The 19493-nt window shown below is 42.6% G+C and overlaps 1 protein-coding gene across 11 annotated transcripts in view; it reads left to right on the plus strand.

Moving 5' to 3' along the window:
- Positions 1 to 17744, plus strand: part of LIMCH1 (LIM and calponin homology domains 1) — a 209986-nt gene extending 192242 nt beyond the window's left edge. For 10 of the 11 annotated variants that reach the window (XM_081924311.1, XM_081924305.1, XM_081924309.1 and 7 more), the window contains 8 exons: positions 1156 to 1260; positions 1812 to 1948; positions 3536 to 3654; positions 4343 to 4466; positions 5266 to 5358; positions 6933 to 7041; positions 8169 to 8271; positions 11993 to 17744. In XM_081924311.1, the coding sequence (XP_081780437.1) occupies positions 1156 to 1260; positions 1812 to 1948; positions 3536 to 3654; positions 4343 to 4466; positions 5266 to 5358; positions 6933 to 7041; positions 8169 to 8271; positions 11993 to 12018 (816 nt within the window). In that variant the 3' untranslated portion in view covers positions 12019 to 17744. The remainder of the gene's footprint in view (positions 1 to 1155; positions 1261 to 1811; positions 1949 to 3535; positions 3655 to 4342; positions 4467 to 5265; positions 5359 to 6932; positions 7042 to 8168; positions 8272 to 11992) is intronic. The other variant, XM_081924308.1, reaches the window with a different exon arrangement.
- Positions 17745 to 19493: the final 1749 nt, after the last annotated feature.

Consider the following 19493-nt stretch of genomic DNA (forward strand, 5'->3'; position numbering starts at 1 on the left):
TTCATCAACTTGCTTCCAATAAGTTGCAAAGGGAATGTGCTCTGCTGTTCGCTCACTAGCGTGAGTGAGGAGGGATAATATCAAAACACGATATATCCTCTCCTACCTTCCTCGACATTCCCACACTGAGGCAGTCTGTTCTGCCGTTAAACAGCTTTTCCTATTAAGAAGTTTATCCTACAGTTTAGCCGGCACCTACTTCCCTGCAGTTTTCCAGCCATTGGTTCTAGTCCAGCTCTTTAGCTGCTCTCCTCCACCATCTGCTCACCAAACCTTCTTTTTTCCAAGCTAAATATACCAAACGCTTTTAGCGGTTCCTCACGCGAAATGGTTTCTGAACCGCTCATCTTCCTGGTCACCCTCTTCCTAGACACATTTCAGTTGGCCAATGTCCTCCTTAAAATGTGACCCCAGAACTGGCCACATAACTCCACTTGCAGCCTGACCAGCACGGAATAGAGCAGAACTATGACTTCTTATGATCTGGGCACTAGCTTTTTTAAAAAAAAGCAGCGTTGTTTATTTCCAAACTGGGTTTGTTGCCAGACTCTTGCTATTTCCAGGTGCGTTTCAGTCACATACTGACAGGTTGTTCAGTTAAGAGTTGACTGGGAGGTTTTGCACAATGACCCCACTTCCCCGTAAGATCGGATTTTTTGCAATAAGGAAAGTGCACTGGGAAGTGTGGGGTTTTAGCACTGTATCATCCAGTCTCTTTGCAAACACATCAGAATGAATCCCCTTACCTTACTTGTAAGCTTCCCAAAGGCATTAGATTGGCTGCTGTTAGAAACAAAATGCTGTACCTTTGCTATCTATGGAAATTTCTCAGCAGCAACAATTTAAAATAAATAAATAAATAAATAAATGCTGGACTTTGATGGGATCCAGCCAGAGGAGTTACTTCCTTTGTTTTTCTGCCCAATTTTATTTTACTACATTTATTATTAAAACACATTATTTTATAAAATGTCCATTGATATCTGACTTCCAGCCTCTTCCCTGTGCCTCTTCCCTGCATTCCGTTCCTCCCCAGAGAAAAATCAGGAAAGGGCACATTTGAGTCTTCTATCGCCTGCTTCCTACTGATGCAGCTGGGTTTTGTTGCCAAACTTTCACCATTTTGTTCTTTCGACATCCTTGCCTCTCCTTTAGGAACGCAAGATCATTGAGGACACTGTGGTACCATTCACAGTCACTTCGAGCTCTGCGGAACCCTTGTCCACGTCTTCCTCTGTGAAGGATGGAAATGGGACTGTGGTGAGTTTGCTGGTGAAACGAGGGGGGAAATATGGGGTGGCAAAAAAAGGAGGCAGATCGGGGTGTGTGTGTGTGATCTCTGCGTCATCCAAACTCCGCCAAGCACAGCAGTTCAGGGATCTGCTCGCAGTGTCTGCTTTGAAAGCAGCATTGAATTAAAATGCCTTGGGATTTAGCCTTCTCTTTGAGGAAAGAATCTTTGGAAGGCTGAGGATGAATGTGCGATGGAAGAATTTTATAGCTATGTCTGAAATGAGAAGCTGGCCAAACAAGTTCGGATGTTGAGATAGCTGGACTTTGAGGGCGATTTGGTGGGGCAGTGGTGTGGCATTGTTCAATGGGTGAAATCAAATGAGACTATAACACTACGGCACAACTTGTTGGAGGTGAAGGGATAAAAAGTTTTAAAGACTTTTTTTTTTACCATCTCTGTCAAATCCTGAAAGTTTAATGTACTTTTAAATAATTTCCTCCCCCGTTTTTTCTTTGTTAAATAAATAGGCTGTTCTTTTTTTTAAAAAAATGAGTGTCTGTATCTCTATTTTTTGTAGAATATGGTGGACGTGAGCTACTCTGAAGAGGAAGATAAGCAAAAGGAAGATAGAACTCGGAAGAATTTATTTTCTGAGCAAGATGGTGTGCCCTTTTCGAAAAGCAAAGAATCTGAACCATGGAAGGAAAATAAGAGGTGTGTAAAAGAAATAACATTTAATGGGGTGTGCCTGCACAGGTGTTTCTTCCAAAAGAATATATGCACAAACTGCTTGAGCCATCTTCCCACTAGGGAAGATACAGAAGTCTTATTTCAGATATGGAAGTTTTATTTTGGATATGACAGAGAAGCCTGGAAACAGGAAGCCTGTGATATGTATGTTTGCTCAGTGTCACTGCTCTATCCTAAGATGCTCTGTGGACAGATTGACACATACATGTTTGCCGTTAGAAATAATAATAATAATAATAATAATAATAATAATAATAATAATAATAATAATTTATTATTTATACCCCATGCATCTGGCTGGGTTTCCCCAGCCATTCTGGGTGGCTCCTGACAGAATGTTAAAACACAATACAGCATTAAACATTAAAAACTTCCCTAAACAGGGATGCCTTCAGATGCCTTCTAAAAGTCAGATAGTTGCTTATTTCCTTGACACCTGATGGGAGGGTGTTCCACAGGGCAGGCGCCACTACCGAGAAGGCCCTCTGCCTGCTTCCCTGTAACCTCACTTCTCGCAGGGAGGGAACCGACAGAAGGCCTTCAGAGCTGGACCTCAGTGTCCAGGCTGAATGATGAGGATGGAGACACTCTTTCAGGTATACTAGATCAAGGCCTTTTAGGGCTTTAAAAGACAGCACCAACAATTTGAATTGTGCTCAGAAATGTAGTTCAAGCCAATGTAGGTCCTTCAGGACCGGTGTTATATGGTCTTGGCTGCCACTCCCAGTCACCAGTCTAGCTGTCGCATTCTGGATTACAGTGGTACCTCAGGTTAAATACTTAATTCGTTCCAGAGGTCTGTACTTAACCTGAAACTGTTCTTAACCTGAAGCACCACTTTATCTAATGGGGCCTCCTGCTGCTGCCACGCCGCCGGAGCACGATTTCTGTTCTCATCCTGAAGCAAAGTTCTTAACCTGAAGCACTATTTCTGGGTTAGCGGAGTCTGTAACCTGAAGCGTATGTAACCTGAAACGTATGTAACCTGAGGTACCACTGTAGTTGTTATTTCCAAGTCACCTTCTAAGGTAGCCCTACATAGAGCGCATTGCAGTAGTCCAAGCGGGAGATAACTAGAGCATGCATCACTCTGGCAAGACAGTCGGCGGGCAGGTAGGGTCTCATCCTGCATACCAGATGGAGCTGGTAGACAGCTGCCCTGGATGGAGAATTAGCCTGCACCTCCATGGACAGCTGTGAGTCCAAAATGACTCCCAGGCTGTGCACCTGGTCCCCATTCAGGACCAGGGAGTCCATCATACCAGCCTATCCCTTGTCCCCCCAAAACAGTACTTCTGCCTTGTCAGGATTCAACCTGATAACATCACTAGTTGGTTTTCATGTACAAAACAGCTGCTGCCAGGGCTAAGAGCGAGCAGATTTTCATATCATCTCAAATGCAATACTTTATCATAGGAAGAGTGTGCTGCCAAAATCAAAGCTACCTGAGTCTCCCCAAATGGGTAGCTGTGGCATCAACAAGCCTAATTTCAAATGCGATTATGAAATTGCTCATATTGTTCCTACCTTTTTATGTTTTACGTTTATCAGCACTGTAAATAAAGAAGAATATATAGGAACCAGTAAACAGAGGGGAAATGAGCAGGACCCACAGATGTCCAGGACAGAACGTCTACAGCCCACTGAGATGACTTTGCCACTGTGCCAGGGTACGTGAAGGCATTTTAAATCTCTTTACAAAACAACAACTCTCTCCTAACTACTTGAAACTACGTTTGCAGTGAAAATAAAATCTACTATCCTCCTTTCTGGTATTGCATGTATTGCTACATTTAGAGGAGACTGAAAGAATTAAGATACTATGAGTTGTTTTGTGCAGAATCCAACCTCTTTATACAATGCGGGGTTTAAAAGAAAAAGAAACCACTGCTCAGAAATTATCTTCAGAGAACTTTCAGCATAGCCTTCACAATAAGAGTGCTTCCAGACTCTTGTTGCTATTTCACTTGTGAAATTCAATCACGTACCATGAAATTCAGCTTCCACGTTTAAAGTGAATTTGGTACATAACAAACGTGCTTGCAAAATAAGGCAGACACCTTGTGATAAGGAAAGTGAGGAGAAATGCTCTGGGTGTGTATGTGAATGACAGTTGCTTCAGGGAATGTCCCGTAACCTCCCTGGAAACAAATTGCTCAATAAAGAGGTTTTCTGGAAGTGCAAAAGGCTCAAAAAACGACCCTCTCCATGCTCGACAACCGTAGCAATGTAGCTATGTGTCTTTTTCAAAGCTTTATGATTTCTTTCTTTTGGGTGTGGTGTGTATTCAGAAATGTCCCCTGTCGAACAACCCCTTTATTATGCAAGTGTTTGCCTAATTCGAATCTCTCTCTCCAGATGTCACGTGGAATCAGCAGTCATTAACTAAACAGAGCCCACGTGTTTCAGACACGAAACAGAAAAACTTTCCGTCGGAACATAATTTAGGTCTGCCGGTCAGTTCCGCAAGAGAAATGAGGAGGTAGGTAACAGAGTTGTCAACACTTAACAACACTAACAGGACAGGCTTAAAGGTTTGTCAGTTAAAATTAGAAACTTGTTTACAGTGATAAAGAATCTCAAAGCAAAAGGAAAGGTAGACGGGGGGGGGGAAGAGAAATGCGGATGAAATTATAATTGGAAGTTAGAAAGTCAGTTGGGTTGGGGGGGATGGGGGGATGTAATTGACTCGAAAGTGTCAGAATATAGGTAAGGTAAAGTTAAAGGGACCCCTGACCATTAGGTCCAGTCATGGCCGACTCTGGGGTTGCGGCGCTCATCTTGCTTTACTGGCCGAGAGAGCCGGCATACAGCTTCCAGGTCATGTGGGCAGCATGACTAAGCCGCTTCTGGCGAACCAGAGCAGCGCACGGAAACGCTGTTTACCTTCCCGCCAGAGCGGTACCTATTTATCTACTTGCACTTTCACGTGCTTTCGAACTGCTAGGTTGGCAGGAGCAGGGACTGAGCAACAGGAGCTCACCCTGTCTCGGGGATTTGAACCGCCGACTTTCTGATCGGCAAGTCCTAGGCTCTGTGGTTTAACCCACAGCGCCACCCACGTCCCATAGGTAATGTAAAGATATGTAAAATCACATGGTGTTTTTTGAAAATGAAAATCCCAATAAATATTATAATAATAATAAGGAGGAGGAGGTAGGTAACAGAGGCTTCCATGACTTAATCGGCATAGTATGAGAGCATACAATCAGCTATGATATCACTTGGACTTGCACTTCCAGAGCTTCACCACAGTTCCCTCCTGTTTGTTTCTGTTTCAGGGCAGGCTGTCGAGAGAGCTCTGGAGCTGGGCGATCATCATCATCACCCTGTTCTCCTACAACTCAAAGCCAGTCACCTAACAGGTACAAAAGGTCAATAAGGATTTTCACAAGCTAATGAGCTGCTTTACAAAGTTATCATTTCAGCTAAAACCTCCTAACTGGTGTTTGAGGCGTGCGAGTGGTGGCATAGATTAAGACGTTCCCAAAAGTATTTTATCACCCTGGAAATTATCTAGGAGCTGCTTCTACAGATAATGGGAGGTTGTTCGAATGCCATGTGGAGTGGAGGCAAAACATAAAGGAGATAGTTGTCTTAGGATGTCAGTTTGCATTTATTAGTGCAAAAAGTATTGATCTGATGTGTAGAGATCTCTCCTATTCTACTTAATTCAAGGGAGTTCTGGAAGCTTTTCTGTGTGAAAGAAACAAGCGGAAGGTTCATGATGTTTGGGTTATTCCTTCAGAGAAGCTGAGTACAACTGGCTTAAACTGGTTTTCTTATCTCTTTCTGTCAAGGTCATGCTGACTATAAAAGTAAGGCCAGAAGGAGCCTGGGCTTCACTTTCTATCTCTTTTACTTCTGGTGTGGTGTTCTGTACATAGTATGCTTAGTGTTAAGGTTTAGACTTACTATAAGTTATTGTAAGTTTAAGTTACGTCTGCTGCAACTGGATTTCTTATGGACAGTGCCAATCCTGAAGGTATTGGATTTGTGACCATTATACTCATTTGCCTTCAGTAGCAGTAGAGTTCTGCTGGATGAAATACAATTGCCTCTGGTCTATTTTTTGAGGAATCCTGCAATGAGTTTAAGCTGATACTCTGCTAACTATACATTAGAATCTACTCTGGATCTATACTGTTATGTACCGAAGTTCTCACCCTGGGCCAGCAGGGGGATACTGTAGATGGTTATGCAAATAAGGGATCGAAAGTGACGTTCAGTGATTGGATAGTTTTAGAAAGTTGTTACAGTTACGTTGTGCTGGCTGACTGAACCCTTCAGTTCAGTTCTGTTCTGGCCTGTGAATAAACAAGAGCTGTTTGAAGAATCGCTGTGTCATCTGATATGTTCACCCACAACTTAACAAATACTGAGTAGAATTTCAATGGCACAGGATCCTATCAAACCACCACAAATAGGGAGCACATCTACATCGGGCTTGCCTTAGAAGAATAATTCAAGCTGTAGCTATGATGGATGTAGCCCTGTGGGTGTCTCAGCCAGAAACAGTTCCTTCCTGTGTGATCCAGTTGACAGAGAACCGAAATGAACTGCGGTGCGGTATGCTCATTGTCCATTGAGCTACTCTGGTGAAGATGTCTCTCTCTTCTAGGAGATGCACTACCCTTGCCAACCACAGGTAGCCACTGTCCATAATGTCAGCTTAGTACAGTGTTTCTCAACATGTAGGAGAGGAGCCCCACCTTTGGGGTGTGAGAGATCCTCAGCGGCTGGATGCCCTGCTTGGCCATTAATGGTTTGAGCACTCGCTAGGTCCTCAACGCTTTGGCTAGCTGGAGGACAAACCAGCCTTTTCAGGGCAGCGGCAGGTTTCCTCTCGTACCAAACATCAGCTTTGTGAGTGAGAGGATTTTCATGGGGGCTACAGCATGGGAGGAAATGTTTGAATCTGGTTTTGTCATTTCTTTCTTTCTTTTAGGTCTGTCAGTGGAAAGAAACTCTGCTCTAGTTGTGGACAGCCTCTCGGGAAAGGCGCAGCCATGATTATCGAAACACTTGGTCTTTATTTCCATATTCAGTGCTTCAGGGTAGGATTCCTCAGTAACGTATTCTCCCTAAAGGATGGCCTGCCTGTTGTCTTTTGCATGGCAGTTCCCTTCAGGACAGTTGGGAGGTTTAGTGCAACTTGCCTTGCAGGTGCTTATACCCTCTGTTTCTTTCTGGTGATGGATGCTCCACCATCCCGAGCCGTCTATGTGGCAAGCTATTCCAGACAACGCAGCCACTAGAAATCCTCCTGCTTTGATGTCAGGCATCAGGGAATCCGATCCCTCCCACAGTGGCAGCCAAGAAGCAGATAAACAATAAAAGTTCTTACCTGCAATTTATTCAATAATTCACAGAGAGCGACAAAGGAAGGCAGTCTCTCTAAGATAATGGTGTTGCTCTGAGTAAAGTCCCGCCCCCTCCGTCTCTCCTATTCTACATCACCCCTGTGTCAGCTAATCTGAGCTTTTTGCCTCTGAGCTCTCTGTTCTAATACCCTCAATGCACTCCTAGTCCTGGGCAAGGGGGTGGTCAGGAATGCTTTCCAGAGACACTGTCAGCTGTCTCTCCCCTGGTGCTTCTTATTCTTCCTGCTGTTCCTCTCCCAATATTTCCCAGTTTCTCCCCTCTGCAGCCTCTGAACTGTGCCCTTCTGCAAACCACTATTCTAAATCTATACTGTCCTCCTGTTCTCAGGAAGGTTCAGGAGAAAGGGCGGGGGCGGTCTCCACCGTTCCTCCTCAGTCCAGCCCCTAACATTTGGAGATAATGTGAAGATGTGGCGAGGAACTATGGAAATAATTTTTATCTTTTTAACCCAAATAAAGATGCACACCCAGATGGCGTATCCACACCACTGACTTAAGCTATCATTTAATTGGTAGGGAATTCTGGGAGCAGTAGTCATGTGATAGGGAGTAAGGGAAGGGATATGTCAGAGTGAAAACTCTCACCAAAGTACAGATCCCAGGATTCTTGGTGGACGGGCACCATGACAATTAACCTGGTATAAAAGCATCATAGTTTGGGTATTATTATTATTATTATTATTCCCTGCTCATCTGGCTGGGTTTCCCCAGCCACTCTAGGCGGCCTACAGCATATCACTAGATACCCCGATGAATATATTATTTAACTTTAATTATATCCACTCTTTGTCAATAAATAGTGTGGAATCTGCAAGGGACAACTTGGAGATGCAGCAAGCGGAACAGACGTCCGGATTAGAAGTGGTCTTCTCAACTGCAATGATTGTTACATCAGATCCAGAAGTAAGTACCGGGGACTGGTCTCAACGTGATATTTACTGTGTGTATGTGTGTAGGTTTTTTTTTCCAACACCACCTACTACATTGGCCTTGCAAATATGCCCAGGGCCTATGCCACCTCACAAAAAAAAAATAAAAAAAAATTACTACCTCACTTGCCAACACATACCGGTTGAGATAAATCAGTTGCGCATCAGTTGCCTGAAAGATGTGTGCAAACAAACAAAAGTGTCCTGAGGCACTTTACACCACCCTCTTGTGCACACTAACTCGGAAGTAAGTCGCACTGTGGTTAGTGGGTTTACTTCACGGCAAGGGTGCCTCAAGGCCTTCCATGATTCCCTTGGGAGAAAATGCAAGTCTCCCCCTGAGATCAGTGGGACTTAAAAGTGCCTAGTTATGGTGTGATCCAACCCTACCTCACATTTTACTAAAACTGATCAGATGTAGGCAATTTGCACTCCTCACAGGTGAATGGGCAAGTAGTTATTTACAGGTATGTCCAACATATAATCTTGTAATGATTTAATTTCTTGTTGAAACTGTATACTTTTCTTATTCATTCATTCATTCACTCATTCGTTCCATTTATATCCCACCTTTCTTTCTCCTTGCCTCCTGCCCCAGACCCCCATTTTATTCCACAGCGATCCAATGAGGTAGATTCAGGTAGGTAGCTGTGTTGGTCTGACACAGTCGAAATAAATAAAAAAACTGCCCAGTAGCACCTTAGAGACCAGCCAAGTTTGTTCTGGATATAAGCTTTTGTGTGCATGCACACATGAAGAAATGTACATGCACACAAAAGCTTATATCCAGAACAAAACACGTCAAAGTGCAAGTAGATAAATAGGTACCACTCCAGCGGGAAGGTAAACGACGTTTCCATGCACTGCTCTGGTTCGCCAGAAGCGGCTTAGTCATGCTGGCCACATGACCCGTAAGCTGTACGCCGGCTCCCTTGGCCAATAAAGCGAGATGAGCGCCAGAACCCCAGAGTCGTCTGCAACTGGACCTAACGGTCAGGGGTCCCTTTACCCCTTTACCTTTAAGGTGCTATTGAACTGTTTTTTATTTATTTCCAGTTAGGTCGGTTAGGCTGAGAGAATATGATGGACTCAAGGTCACTCGGTGAATCTTACCCTGGGTCTCCCCAGTCCTGGTCCGACACTCATTACCACACCACAATGAGCAGTGATCCTCACAAAGAGCGACTTAGAGATTGTAGGTTTTGCCTCCCGATCTTTTTCCTGGTTAGTCGTACCAATAGCTGAAATAATCTAGCACTGCGAAACCAACAGTACTAAATGCTAGAGCTAACAGGATATTAAGAGGCTGATCGCAGTAAAATGAAATACTACCATTGGCACGTAAAAGAGGGGATGCTGGCATGTTCTGTGAACCCACAAGATACTCGTAGCTGCAGGAAGGTTGCAGGCTTGATATTCCACCATTGTGAGTTTGTAAACTGGCTCTGGAGCAAAGGCTGTGGGCAATGGCAGAAGAAACCGCTCTGATTCCTTTCAAAATTCAGTGCAAAAGGACAGGAAGGGACAGAGGCTGTTCCTGCCTCTCAGCATTCACCTGTTTGCACTGATCTTTTAGCACTGCCTAGCTCATTTGCAAATTTAGTAGAAAGCAGGCTGTCCCAGCTGGCTTAGAGGGTATGGCTACTCACATTCCATGATGCATGCTTAATAATAATAATTTATTATTTATACCCCACCCATCTGGCTGGGCCTGTGGAACGCCCTCCCACCAGATGTCAAAGAGAACAACTACCAGACTTTTAGAAGACATCTGAAGGCAGCCCTGTTTAGGGAAGCTTTTAATGTTTAATGCATTACTGTATAAATATTTTAGATATGACAGAGAAGCCTGGAAACAGTAAGCCTGTGATATGTGTGTTTGCCCAGTGTCACTGCCCTGTCCTAAGATGCTCTGCGGACAAGTTGATACATACATGTTTGCCATTAGATAGCTTAATAATAATAATAATAATAATAATAATAATAATAATTTATTATTTATACCCCACCCATCTGGCTGGGTTTCCCCAGCCACTCTGGGTGGCTCCCAACAGAATGTTAAAAACACGATAAAACATCAAACATTAAAAACTTCCGTAAACAGGGCTGCCTTCAGATGTCTTCTAAAAGTCAGGTAGTTGTTTATTTCCTTGACATCTGATGGGAGGCATTCCACAGGGCAGGTGCCACTACTGAGAAGGCCCTCTGCCTGGTTCCCTGTAACTTTGCTTCTCGCAGTGAGGGAACCACCAGAAGGACCTTGGTGCTGGACCTCAGTGTCCGGGCAGAACGATGGGGGTGGAGACACTCCTTCAGATGCTTTGAGTAAAGAAAGGAACCACAACAGATGTACCTCTCCTCTTTCCTGGGAAGAAAAAGTGTGTTGTTATAAAGAGAATGAGAAGAAAAAAACTAAATCTAAGAAGCTGCTTTTTGCGCTGGGAAACACTTCCACATCCTGAAAGGTAGAGGGCACTGTTGTATAGTTTCACAGTCAATTTGCACCAGGGAGTCGCACGTTTTTGGCAGGAACTGTCGTAAATAATGAAATGAACAATGGATAAATTATCATTTAGATGTGTGGCTTTAATTATTTCAATCCCACATTCTCCTTTGACTTTGAATCTAACTGCTATAGCCTGTTCTGCGAAAGGGTGGACAGAAAGTAGACTGCTATTTGACGGAAAACCACATTCCCGTTTCCAGTTGCTGACTACTGCTGAGATTTTTGCAATGCTAAGGAAATGCTAGTGTGCTCACTTAGTGGGGAGCTGGGGGGAGCCATGGAGAGGTGGGAGAAGGATGTGCATTGCGCCTGATCTCTCAACTCTGGTTGAGTAACTGCATATAAAGCACATCGCTTTTCCCAAAGAATTCTGGGAACTGTGGTTTATCCATCTCAGAGCCTCAATTCCAGCATCTCCTTTAAATGTACACAGCCATATAAGCCCCGGTGGTGCACTGCACCCTCTCTTCAGCTGTTTAAGATTGGAAATACAGAAGGAACGAGGTCTTAGGATGCTTGTACACAAAACATACATTGCAGTTGCCATTAATTTGATTCTGAATTGATTTTAGAATGAATTGATTTTAGAATGCTGTGTTACTTTTATTGTTGTTAGCCGCTCTGAGCCCAGCTTTGGCTGGGGAGGGCGGGATATAAATTAAATTTTATTGTTTTTTATTTTTATTTTAAATTTTATTAATTTTCACAAAATTATAAACAAAACAAACAAATAAACAAACGAACAAACTTAGATCATAGCCTTATTAAAATTACACTTATTAACATTGTTAAGTGACTTCCTTGCTTCCCCTTCGTTGAATTTCCATGCATATCCTTTTAACGGTTTTCCAAATCAAAGTTCTTATGAAATTTAACTTAAACATTAACATCCTTATACCTTTTCATTTTAAAATTAAACATATTAATTCATCACTTAACTTATATAAAATCCTAAGCCAATTAAGTATATGCAAGCTATTTCCAGTTAATTTAACTTTAGTTAATTTAACTAAATAATCATTAAATTTTGTCCATTCTTCCTGATACTCCTCCCCCTTCTGGTCGCGGACTCTTCTGGTTAGGTCGGCTAGCTCCGAAAACTCCATCATCTTCATATTATTTTTATCATTTGTTGCTTCCTGACGTGAAGAATGGCGTAACTTTCTACCCGTTTTTGTCTTAATTATAGCCGCTGGTCAGCCCACGACTTTGTGACATGGATTTCAGTCTTGCGTGCAAATGTGTTCTCCAAGAAGGATTGTCGCTGTTGTTCTGTTCCTGGGGCTGCTTCGGGACAATCACTTGTCAGAGCTTATATCCATGGACTTGATAGCTCTCATCTCATCTTTGCAAGGCAGGCACAAAAGGCTACATCGGCTACTTTCCAATGCAATACATATTCCACCCCCTTTCTTAATTCACTTACATGTATGAAGTTCATCTCTGGACTTTCAGCTCCTTTTCCCTCTCGCGGGAGCGTGCGTGTTCCATATTATCAGTTACGTTTGGTTTCCGAATCTGCTCTTATGAAAGTAACCAGGAAATAAAGATGCAATAAACCTGTTCTGTTTCTAATACGACTAGGAACTGAGAATGTTAAGTTTACACTACTTTTTGTAGATGTTCTATAATATGCCAATGTATAAATCTAATTAGTTGCATTTGAAGAAGAAGAAAATTTTAACAGCATGACAGAAAGGAGTTTCCCCCCTGTTTTGTTTCTGAAGTGGTAACTTTTTTATATATATACAAAGACACTAGTTTGATCCAAACATCCTGTAATTCTGAAACATTTTATTATATTACTTTCAGTGGAAGTCAGGAAATTGAGTGAGCAAGTGATTGCATGTTCAATCCTACACCCATGGACCTGGGAATAGGGCCCACTGAACTCAGTGGGGTTTACTTCTGAGTAGACATGCCTAGGATTGGACTGATAGTCATGCCATCTGTTGTGTGCATAAAATGACGTTTCTTGTAATAACAAACTATTTTACCGAATGAAGTGCTTTCTCTAAGCTTAAATAATACATGCATTCGAGGTTGTAGAAATACTCAACAGGGATTGGTCAGCTGGCAGCCCATGACATGAATCTTCTTTCTGAAGCAATTTACCAGCCACTGGTATCTGTACCCACTTTTAATCAAGATGTGCCCAGGGTTTGACTTAGATGTGGGGGAAAGTTGGTACCTAAATCATCATCTAACCCAACCTCAATGCGGCTCCGTGAAGATGTGACGTTATTTCTCTCCCTTGGTGCTGGTGTGTAATGGTCCGTCTATGCCTCTGCATGTGTGTACCATAATTGTGAAAGTGAAAGTGTTGCTGCTTTGGGGGGGGGGGGTGTGTAACTTTTTATGGAGTCTGACCCACAAACACCTAGCACCTCCAACCACTTGCTGTATGGAAAATAAAATGTCTGCCGAGGATGAAGGACTTGGAGCACCCTAGAATAACCGTTAAGAAGTCCATCTTGAGATAAATATCATAGAACGACCACTGCAAATGCTTTCTGCAAGGTCGGTGGAGCAACATTGCAAGCCAAGGCTTCTAATTTTCGGTTGTAGGGAAAGATGTTTGTGGGCGGTAGGCATGGAGACACACAGCCTGAAGAAAACAGGACAGACACTCTGGGATTTGGGGCTGTAGAGCCTTTCATTCTGCAGAGAGTGGGCATGCTTGACGCTGGAGTATTCAGTGATGGGTACAGCTTTGGGACTACTCATTTATATATTCCTGCTTCCAGTAAAGTTGCTGCAGAGTTGGTTAAACTTCTGTACCCCAATGATTCTGCATATATCGAATTTAAAGGGGGAACCTGGATCCGTATGAATACATGGTAATAATCATATAATTTCGGCTGAGAACCTAAGCTCCTAAGCTGAAGCCGGTGAGATGCACTTCCAAATAAATATGCTTAGGATTTGGGTATGTTTACACGCACACAAATTTAGGGCAAGGCCATGCACTTTTCTTCAAGGAGGGATAAAGTCCTCATGTGTTGGCTCTTCCTGGAACATTGCCTCTTATGCCTGTATACTCTGAAGGGAATTGGCGCTACAAAGGCTTAAGAGTCAATGGCCTAGGAAGACAGCCTGAACACGTAGTGCATTGATGCGCATGTTTCCCAGGCTGTTTGTGTGCTCCCTTAGCAGTGTGGTCTTCATCATTATCCCCAGATTGATTCCCACACCACTCTGGTAACATGCATAATGTGGGAGGAGTACTATGAGTGTGGGCGTCTGATGTAGTTACTTTGACACCGGCGCATTCCCAGTGTAGGAATGGGAAGCAGCCACATCGTTCCCCACATGTAGCCTCCTCGGTGTGCACATAACGTTACGTTCTGGAGCATAGCATGAGAATCGGCCACAAGGAAGGAGCAGCAGCAACCATGCTTTTCAGATAGCTAAAGAACCAGCCCTCTTGACCACTAATGATGGAAGTTTTCAAATGTGCAAGAAATAAAAGAGAGAGGGTGTTGTATTTGAATCTGGATTTAAACCCGGTCAAGTCAGGTGCACCGCGTGTGTTTCTGATTTAACATTTTCCTGACTCCTAAAGAACCGGGATGGTGATCAGAGGCAGCACGCTAGATTTGGCTGATGTGCTACGGTTGTAAAATAGTGGTTTGTGAGCAGTATTCTTTGGTATCTTCTGCAGGCTGAGTAAAGGTGCGAGAGATTGGAAAGCCTATGTAGTTATGGTCTTCAAAAAGGAAATATATATTTATGCTGCCTTAAGAATACGAAAGCAACAAACAAAATTCATTGAGATTCCTTGTTGTATGTGACTGTATTTGCACATTGGTTATCTCTTGGTGGACTAGCAGAAAGAAATAGTGGACATTTCTTAGGTAAGCAATAAATATTTTCTAAGGGTGACACAGTGTCACTATTTATTTATGTGTCTAGGTGGGTCTTGATGTGCAGTTGTGCAAACATGCAATGATGTCTCCTTTCGTCACTCAAAAGCATTTGTATACGATTGTGTCTATCTTAAAACATACGATTGTCTGATAGGAAGTTACACATTTCATTAAAATTGTGCCTTAGAAAATACAAAGCTGTTGCACATTCACCAGTGACAGATGGATGTACTAATTGTGGTGGTGTTTTTTAAGAAAAAATATAATTCCTAAGGACAGAGATTGGCAACAAAGTTGTTCTGCAAACAACAAACCTTGTGGGACTGTCCATTTGACCCCCACATTGTGAGTAATCATTGAAGTGATTTGTTTGGGGATACATATAGATAACTTTGCTGTTTGAATGGATTGTGCTGTAGTCATAATACCTCTTTGTATAACAAGAAATGCACAGTATAAAAACTGAAACCACTGATTTGTGTAAGCACCTTTCTCCCCCACCAAAAAACTGAATTATTCCCCTGCTTGACTGCAGTTTTTACAAATGCTTACCTTGGAATAAGCGCCATTGGGGGAAGAAAAAAAATTGCTTCTGAGTAAACAAGTATAGGATTACAGTGCAAAGCAGTCATTCCCAAACTGTGGACTGTGAGAGTGTTACTTGTGTGCTTTGTAACATGAACTGGACTGCATAGTTAAAAGCTCATGCAATTCCAAAGTGCAGGAGAGGCTGCCTGGTGTGTCTCTGCATGATGGATTGCTCCACCTTCCGCTCCTTCCGATCAGCCAAGCTGGAGGCAGATCATTCTGCGGTGTGTCTCTGTCTCCATTGCGTCATATTAAATACAGAGTTGCAGCAGAATTGGGATTCCTCCAAGGAGATTTCCCATTGCATCTCTGCATGAGTTTCTGCTCCTTCCATTCAGCGGCTTATGCAGAAACGCAAGAAATTGGCTTCTCCTGGATAGCCATTCTTCCTCTCACACTCTACAAAAGGAAACTGCTTTGGGTGCAGCAGTGATGTGCGCCTCCATTTTTAATTCAGACATGGCTGTGTCAGCTCTCAGAAGTTTGGGAAACTGCATCAAGGGTTGGAATCCGGCGCCTCCTGTTCAGGAAACGGCCTCTGCTTGTAAACAGACAGTCCTTCAGGTTCAGCTGGAAGGCGGGCCTCTGATCTGAGCACTGAGGTTTGCAAGCCCAAGTGCTCAGTTCCACAAATCGACTTGTCAGTGGCACAACCTATCGCGTTGTTTCTGTTCCCTTGTGAAACAGCAGGGGCTGCTGAGCCTGAGGGCCACACCCAAGCCTCTGGGGGCCACATGGCCACCTCACACTCCTCTGCAGATTGCACAAACATCCTTTCTTAGCTAATCCATGCAGATTAGTTGAGGAAGGGGATTTGCTGCCGTCTCTGCATTCAAGTGATCAATCCAATAACCAGGGAGGGATGATTTAGATCCCCACCAGTGCACTGAGCTCTACCCCACCACAGCATTTGATCTACATTAACCCCCCGCCCGCCCCCTTTGCTGCTGCCACAAAAATCAGTGGCGTTCTGGTGGAAGAGAGAGACTAGTTCAGACCCTTGAACTGGGGCTTAGCCATCCCTGCTTCAAATAAAGGCAGACGTAAGGGCCCGACACCAATGTTCTGAAGTTCATGGTTGTTCTTGCTATTGGCAGCAAGTGTGTTCCCTGCAAATTGGAGCTGGGTTGTGCGTTAAGTCTCCATTACTGCAGTCTACTTCCTGGTGCAGAGCAGTTGCACACCTGACCAGGAGATTTGTGTTTACGTCGGTGCCCTCTTAAAAGGTGTTGAAAGAGCAGTCTGGCATAGGTACCAGTACCTAGTGCATGTGAAGGACTGTGGATATGGGCCTGAACGCAGGTTGCAGTTGGGTATCTTCAAGACTTTTGGGAACCAGTGGTGCTTAAGGGCACAGCTCTGTGCTTGTTGAGTATAAGCCAGTGGGGAGCTCCGTTGAAATTAATAGAACTTGCCCCAAGAGCAGAAGGTGGTGTGTTCTTGTGCAGGTCCTGTTGCTTTCAGTGGGTCTTGCACAACAGCATATTCCAATGGCTTGTGAAGACGTTGATTTGCACTTGTGTGCAAAGGTTGCTTTAAATATTTTTTTAAAAAATCATGCAAAATCATGAGGATTCTGCAGATCTGATCCTGCTTTTAATAACCTTCAAGTCCTGCCAGTCTTCAGTAAGAGAATAACTGCAGCCAGAATTTACATGCTAGCAGAATTTTTCAAGTGCAACGTTTTTATACACAAACAGGATTTTATGGCACATCCACTTACGAATGTAACTGACCATCTTTCTCCTTGTAAACTGGAAGATGGCAGCAGATAACTTTACATGTATCAAAACCTGAATCACTCACACGTTCCGCTTCCATTAAGATGGATTAGTCACCAGCATAAAGATTTTTTTAAAACTGTCAACTCTTCCTCCTTATATTTTATTTCAAATGAGTATGCACACTGCAGCCGCCTCATTATTTCCAGCTCTGTTTATAAACGTGTTAATATTTGTTTCACAAATAACTTGGGAATGGGTAAGGGTAGGGAATGGCCGGGGAGGGGGGAGTTTATCTACTGCTATGTTGGTTTGAAATGGTAAATAATGTGTTTCAAAAGATAATTTACTGTTGACGCGCCAATATAATAAACGTAATGGATTAAAATAAAAACCCCAAAAAGTGTATTTAGCTTCTAATTTCTTTAGAGAGCAGGCATAACCATGTCATAATTATTTTTTTATATATTTCATTTTCAAAACTTCATAGTGGCCCTTATTCTTGTTATGTAGAATTAATTCCGTATTCTCTGTAGTTATCTATAAGTGGTATAAAAGTTGGTGAGCCAAACGAGGGCTACTTTATATGCAAGATCACCAAAGGATGAAAGTCCTACTTGGGTTAATGTTGAATACCAGTTACACTAATCTCCATTGATGATATTTATTCTAAAATGCCTCTGGAAAGCAAGAGAATTCTTGTCTAAATGCAACAGCTTTTATAGTAAATGTTATGTTTATAAATAAACATTGATTAAAACTGCTGCTGTTTGACTTTTAATTGGTTTGGTAGAGCCAAACACAATAAAACTTTGCAGGAAACAAATATATTTTGTTTGGTGCCTGGTGCTCTACTTTTTGCTAGAACAGGTATTGAAAATCCAGAAACCTTTTTTCCACCTTGAGATGTGTGATGTGCAGAGCTAAATTCCCATTGGATGGAAAGCGTACTGTAGATTGTTAGCTGAAAACTTCTCATTGATAAATCAATAGTCCAGAGATACAAGTGCTGCCCCATGTCTCTTGGAACATACCCAAGTTTGAATTAAATCTATGTGACTTGATCGTTGGAAAGGAGGGGGGCATATGTGTGAGAACATTCAAGAAAGGTATTAGCTTTCCTTTCCAAATTTCGTTACGTGAAATTACGCCAGAAAGGGCTTGGGTGACAGCCATACTCCGGAGTTACCCCAAAGTGTCTACCATATATTATGACAGTTTTGCAGAATCAATATATATGGGCTCAGAAGAGAGGGTGGCCTTTTGCTGAGCCACCCAGTCCCAGTGGTGATTTGGGGGTTTGGATTTCTTTGGCTGTGAATAAAATGCAGGTGATTGGCTTCAACTATATGTTAAGCAAAGCCTTTATGTTCACCAGCCCCAAATCCCAAAATGTTCAGCAAGTGTGAGGGCCAGCTACCCACCGGTTAGAAATGAGGTTATTTTAAAGCTGAACTAGAATGGCCCTAGCTGCAACTCATTGGTGTTGGGCAAAGCGTGTTGACAGCATGCATTAAATTAATGACAAAGGCCTCTGCTTTAAGACGACATGTGTTCTAGCTTTTAAATGTAAAGCTTAATTTGAAGTCCCAAAGTGGTTATTCTTTTTTTCCTTTTTTAAAATCACTCCCAGAATGCAAGAAAGAACCATTAAAGGTTTTTAGTGATGTTTGGAGAGCTTTGCTTCCAGAAGAAAATTGGCTCCTTTTCCTTGGATGCTGGACTGAGTTTTAATTGAATTTTGATGAGATGATGGATGTTGTACTTTATTCCAAGTCTATATGCTAAATTAACAAGACTGTCTGCTTAGTTTTCCCTTTTGAAAGCAGACCAGGATGAGTTGCCACTAATTCTCTCGTTCAAAATATGATTAGCTACGTGAACCAAAATCTTAGTCAAAAGTTGAAAGTCATTTTTGAAAGAAAAAAAAATTCTCTCAAGCCAAGGTTAATTCTCAGCATAGGGCTCCTCTGGAAGCACACGATGAAATGGGAATAATCCAGTCCCACTAAATTAAATAGAACTTTCTCTGGGTAAACATGGGTACATTTTCTTTTTGATGAAACAAGCATGAGATCCTTCAAAGCTATAATCAAAAGTAAATTGTAAAACAGATACATTTCAAATATTTAAATGAGAGGTAGCTACTTCTACAAATACCCAGTTACACGTAGGAAAGGCTCCAGCTAAGATGAATGTCTTGGCTGGCCACAACTTTTATCCAACCGTTAGGCTCACTTGTGATCAAACAAAACAAAACATGGTGGTGCCAATTAATGGAAAGAGATGTTAATGTTAACATTTCCTGTACAGCAGCTGATCAGAGAGCATGCAAATTGTTTTGGTATCCCATGTGTTAATAGATGCTCAAGTTATGTTTGTCCAAACTTGGGGAAGTGCTCTGGCTCCTGTGATCAGAGACTTGGGACATGACGGAAATAAAGGAAATTACCCGTTACAGTCCTCTACCGGAGGAAAGAAATCAGATGACTAGAACCTTTCAAATTAACTG

Source organism: Podarcis melisellensis (assembly GCF_964234715.1).
Source record: "Podarcis melisellensis genome assembly, chromosome: 9".
NCBI lineage: Eukaryota > Metazoa > Chordata > Lepidosauria > Squamata > Lacertidae > Podarcis > Podarcis melisellensis.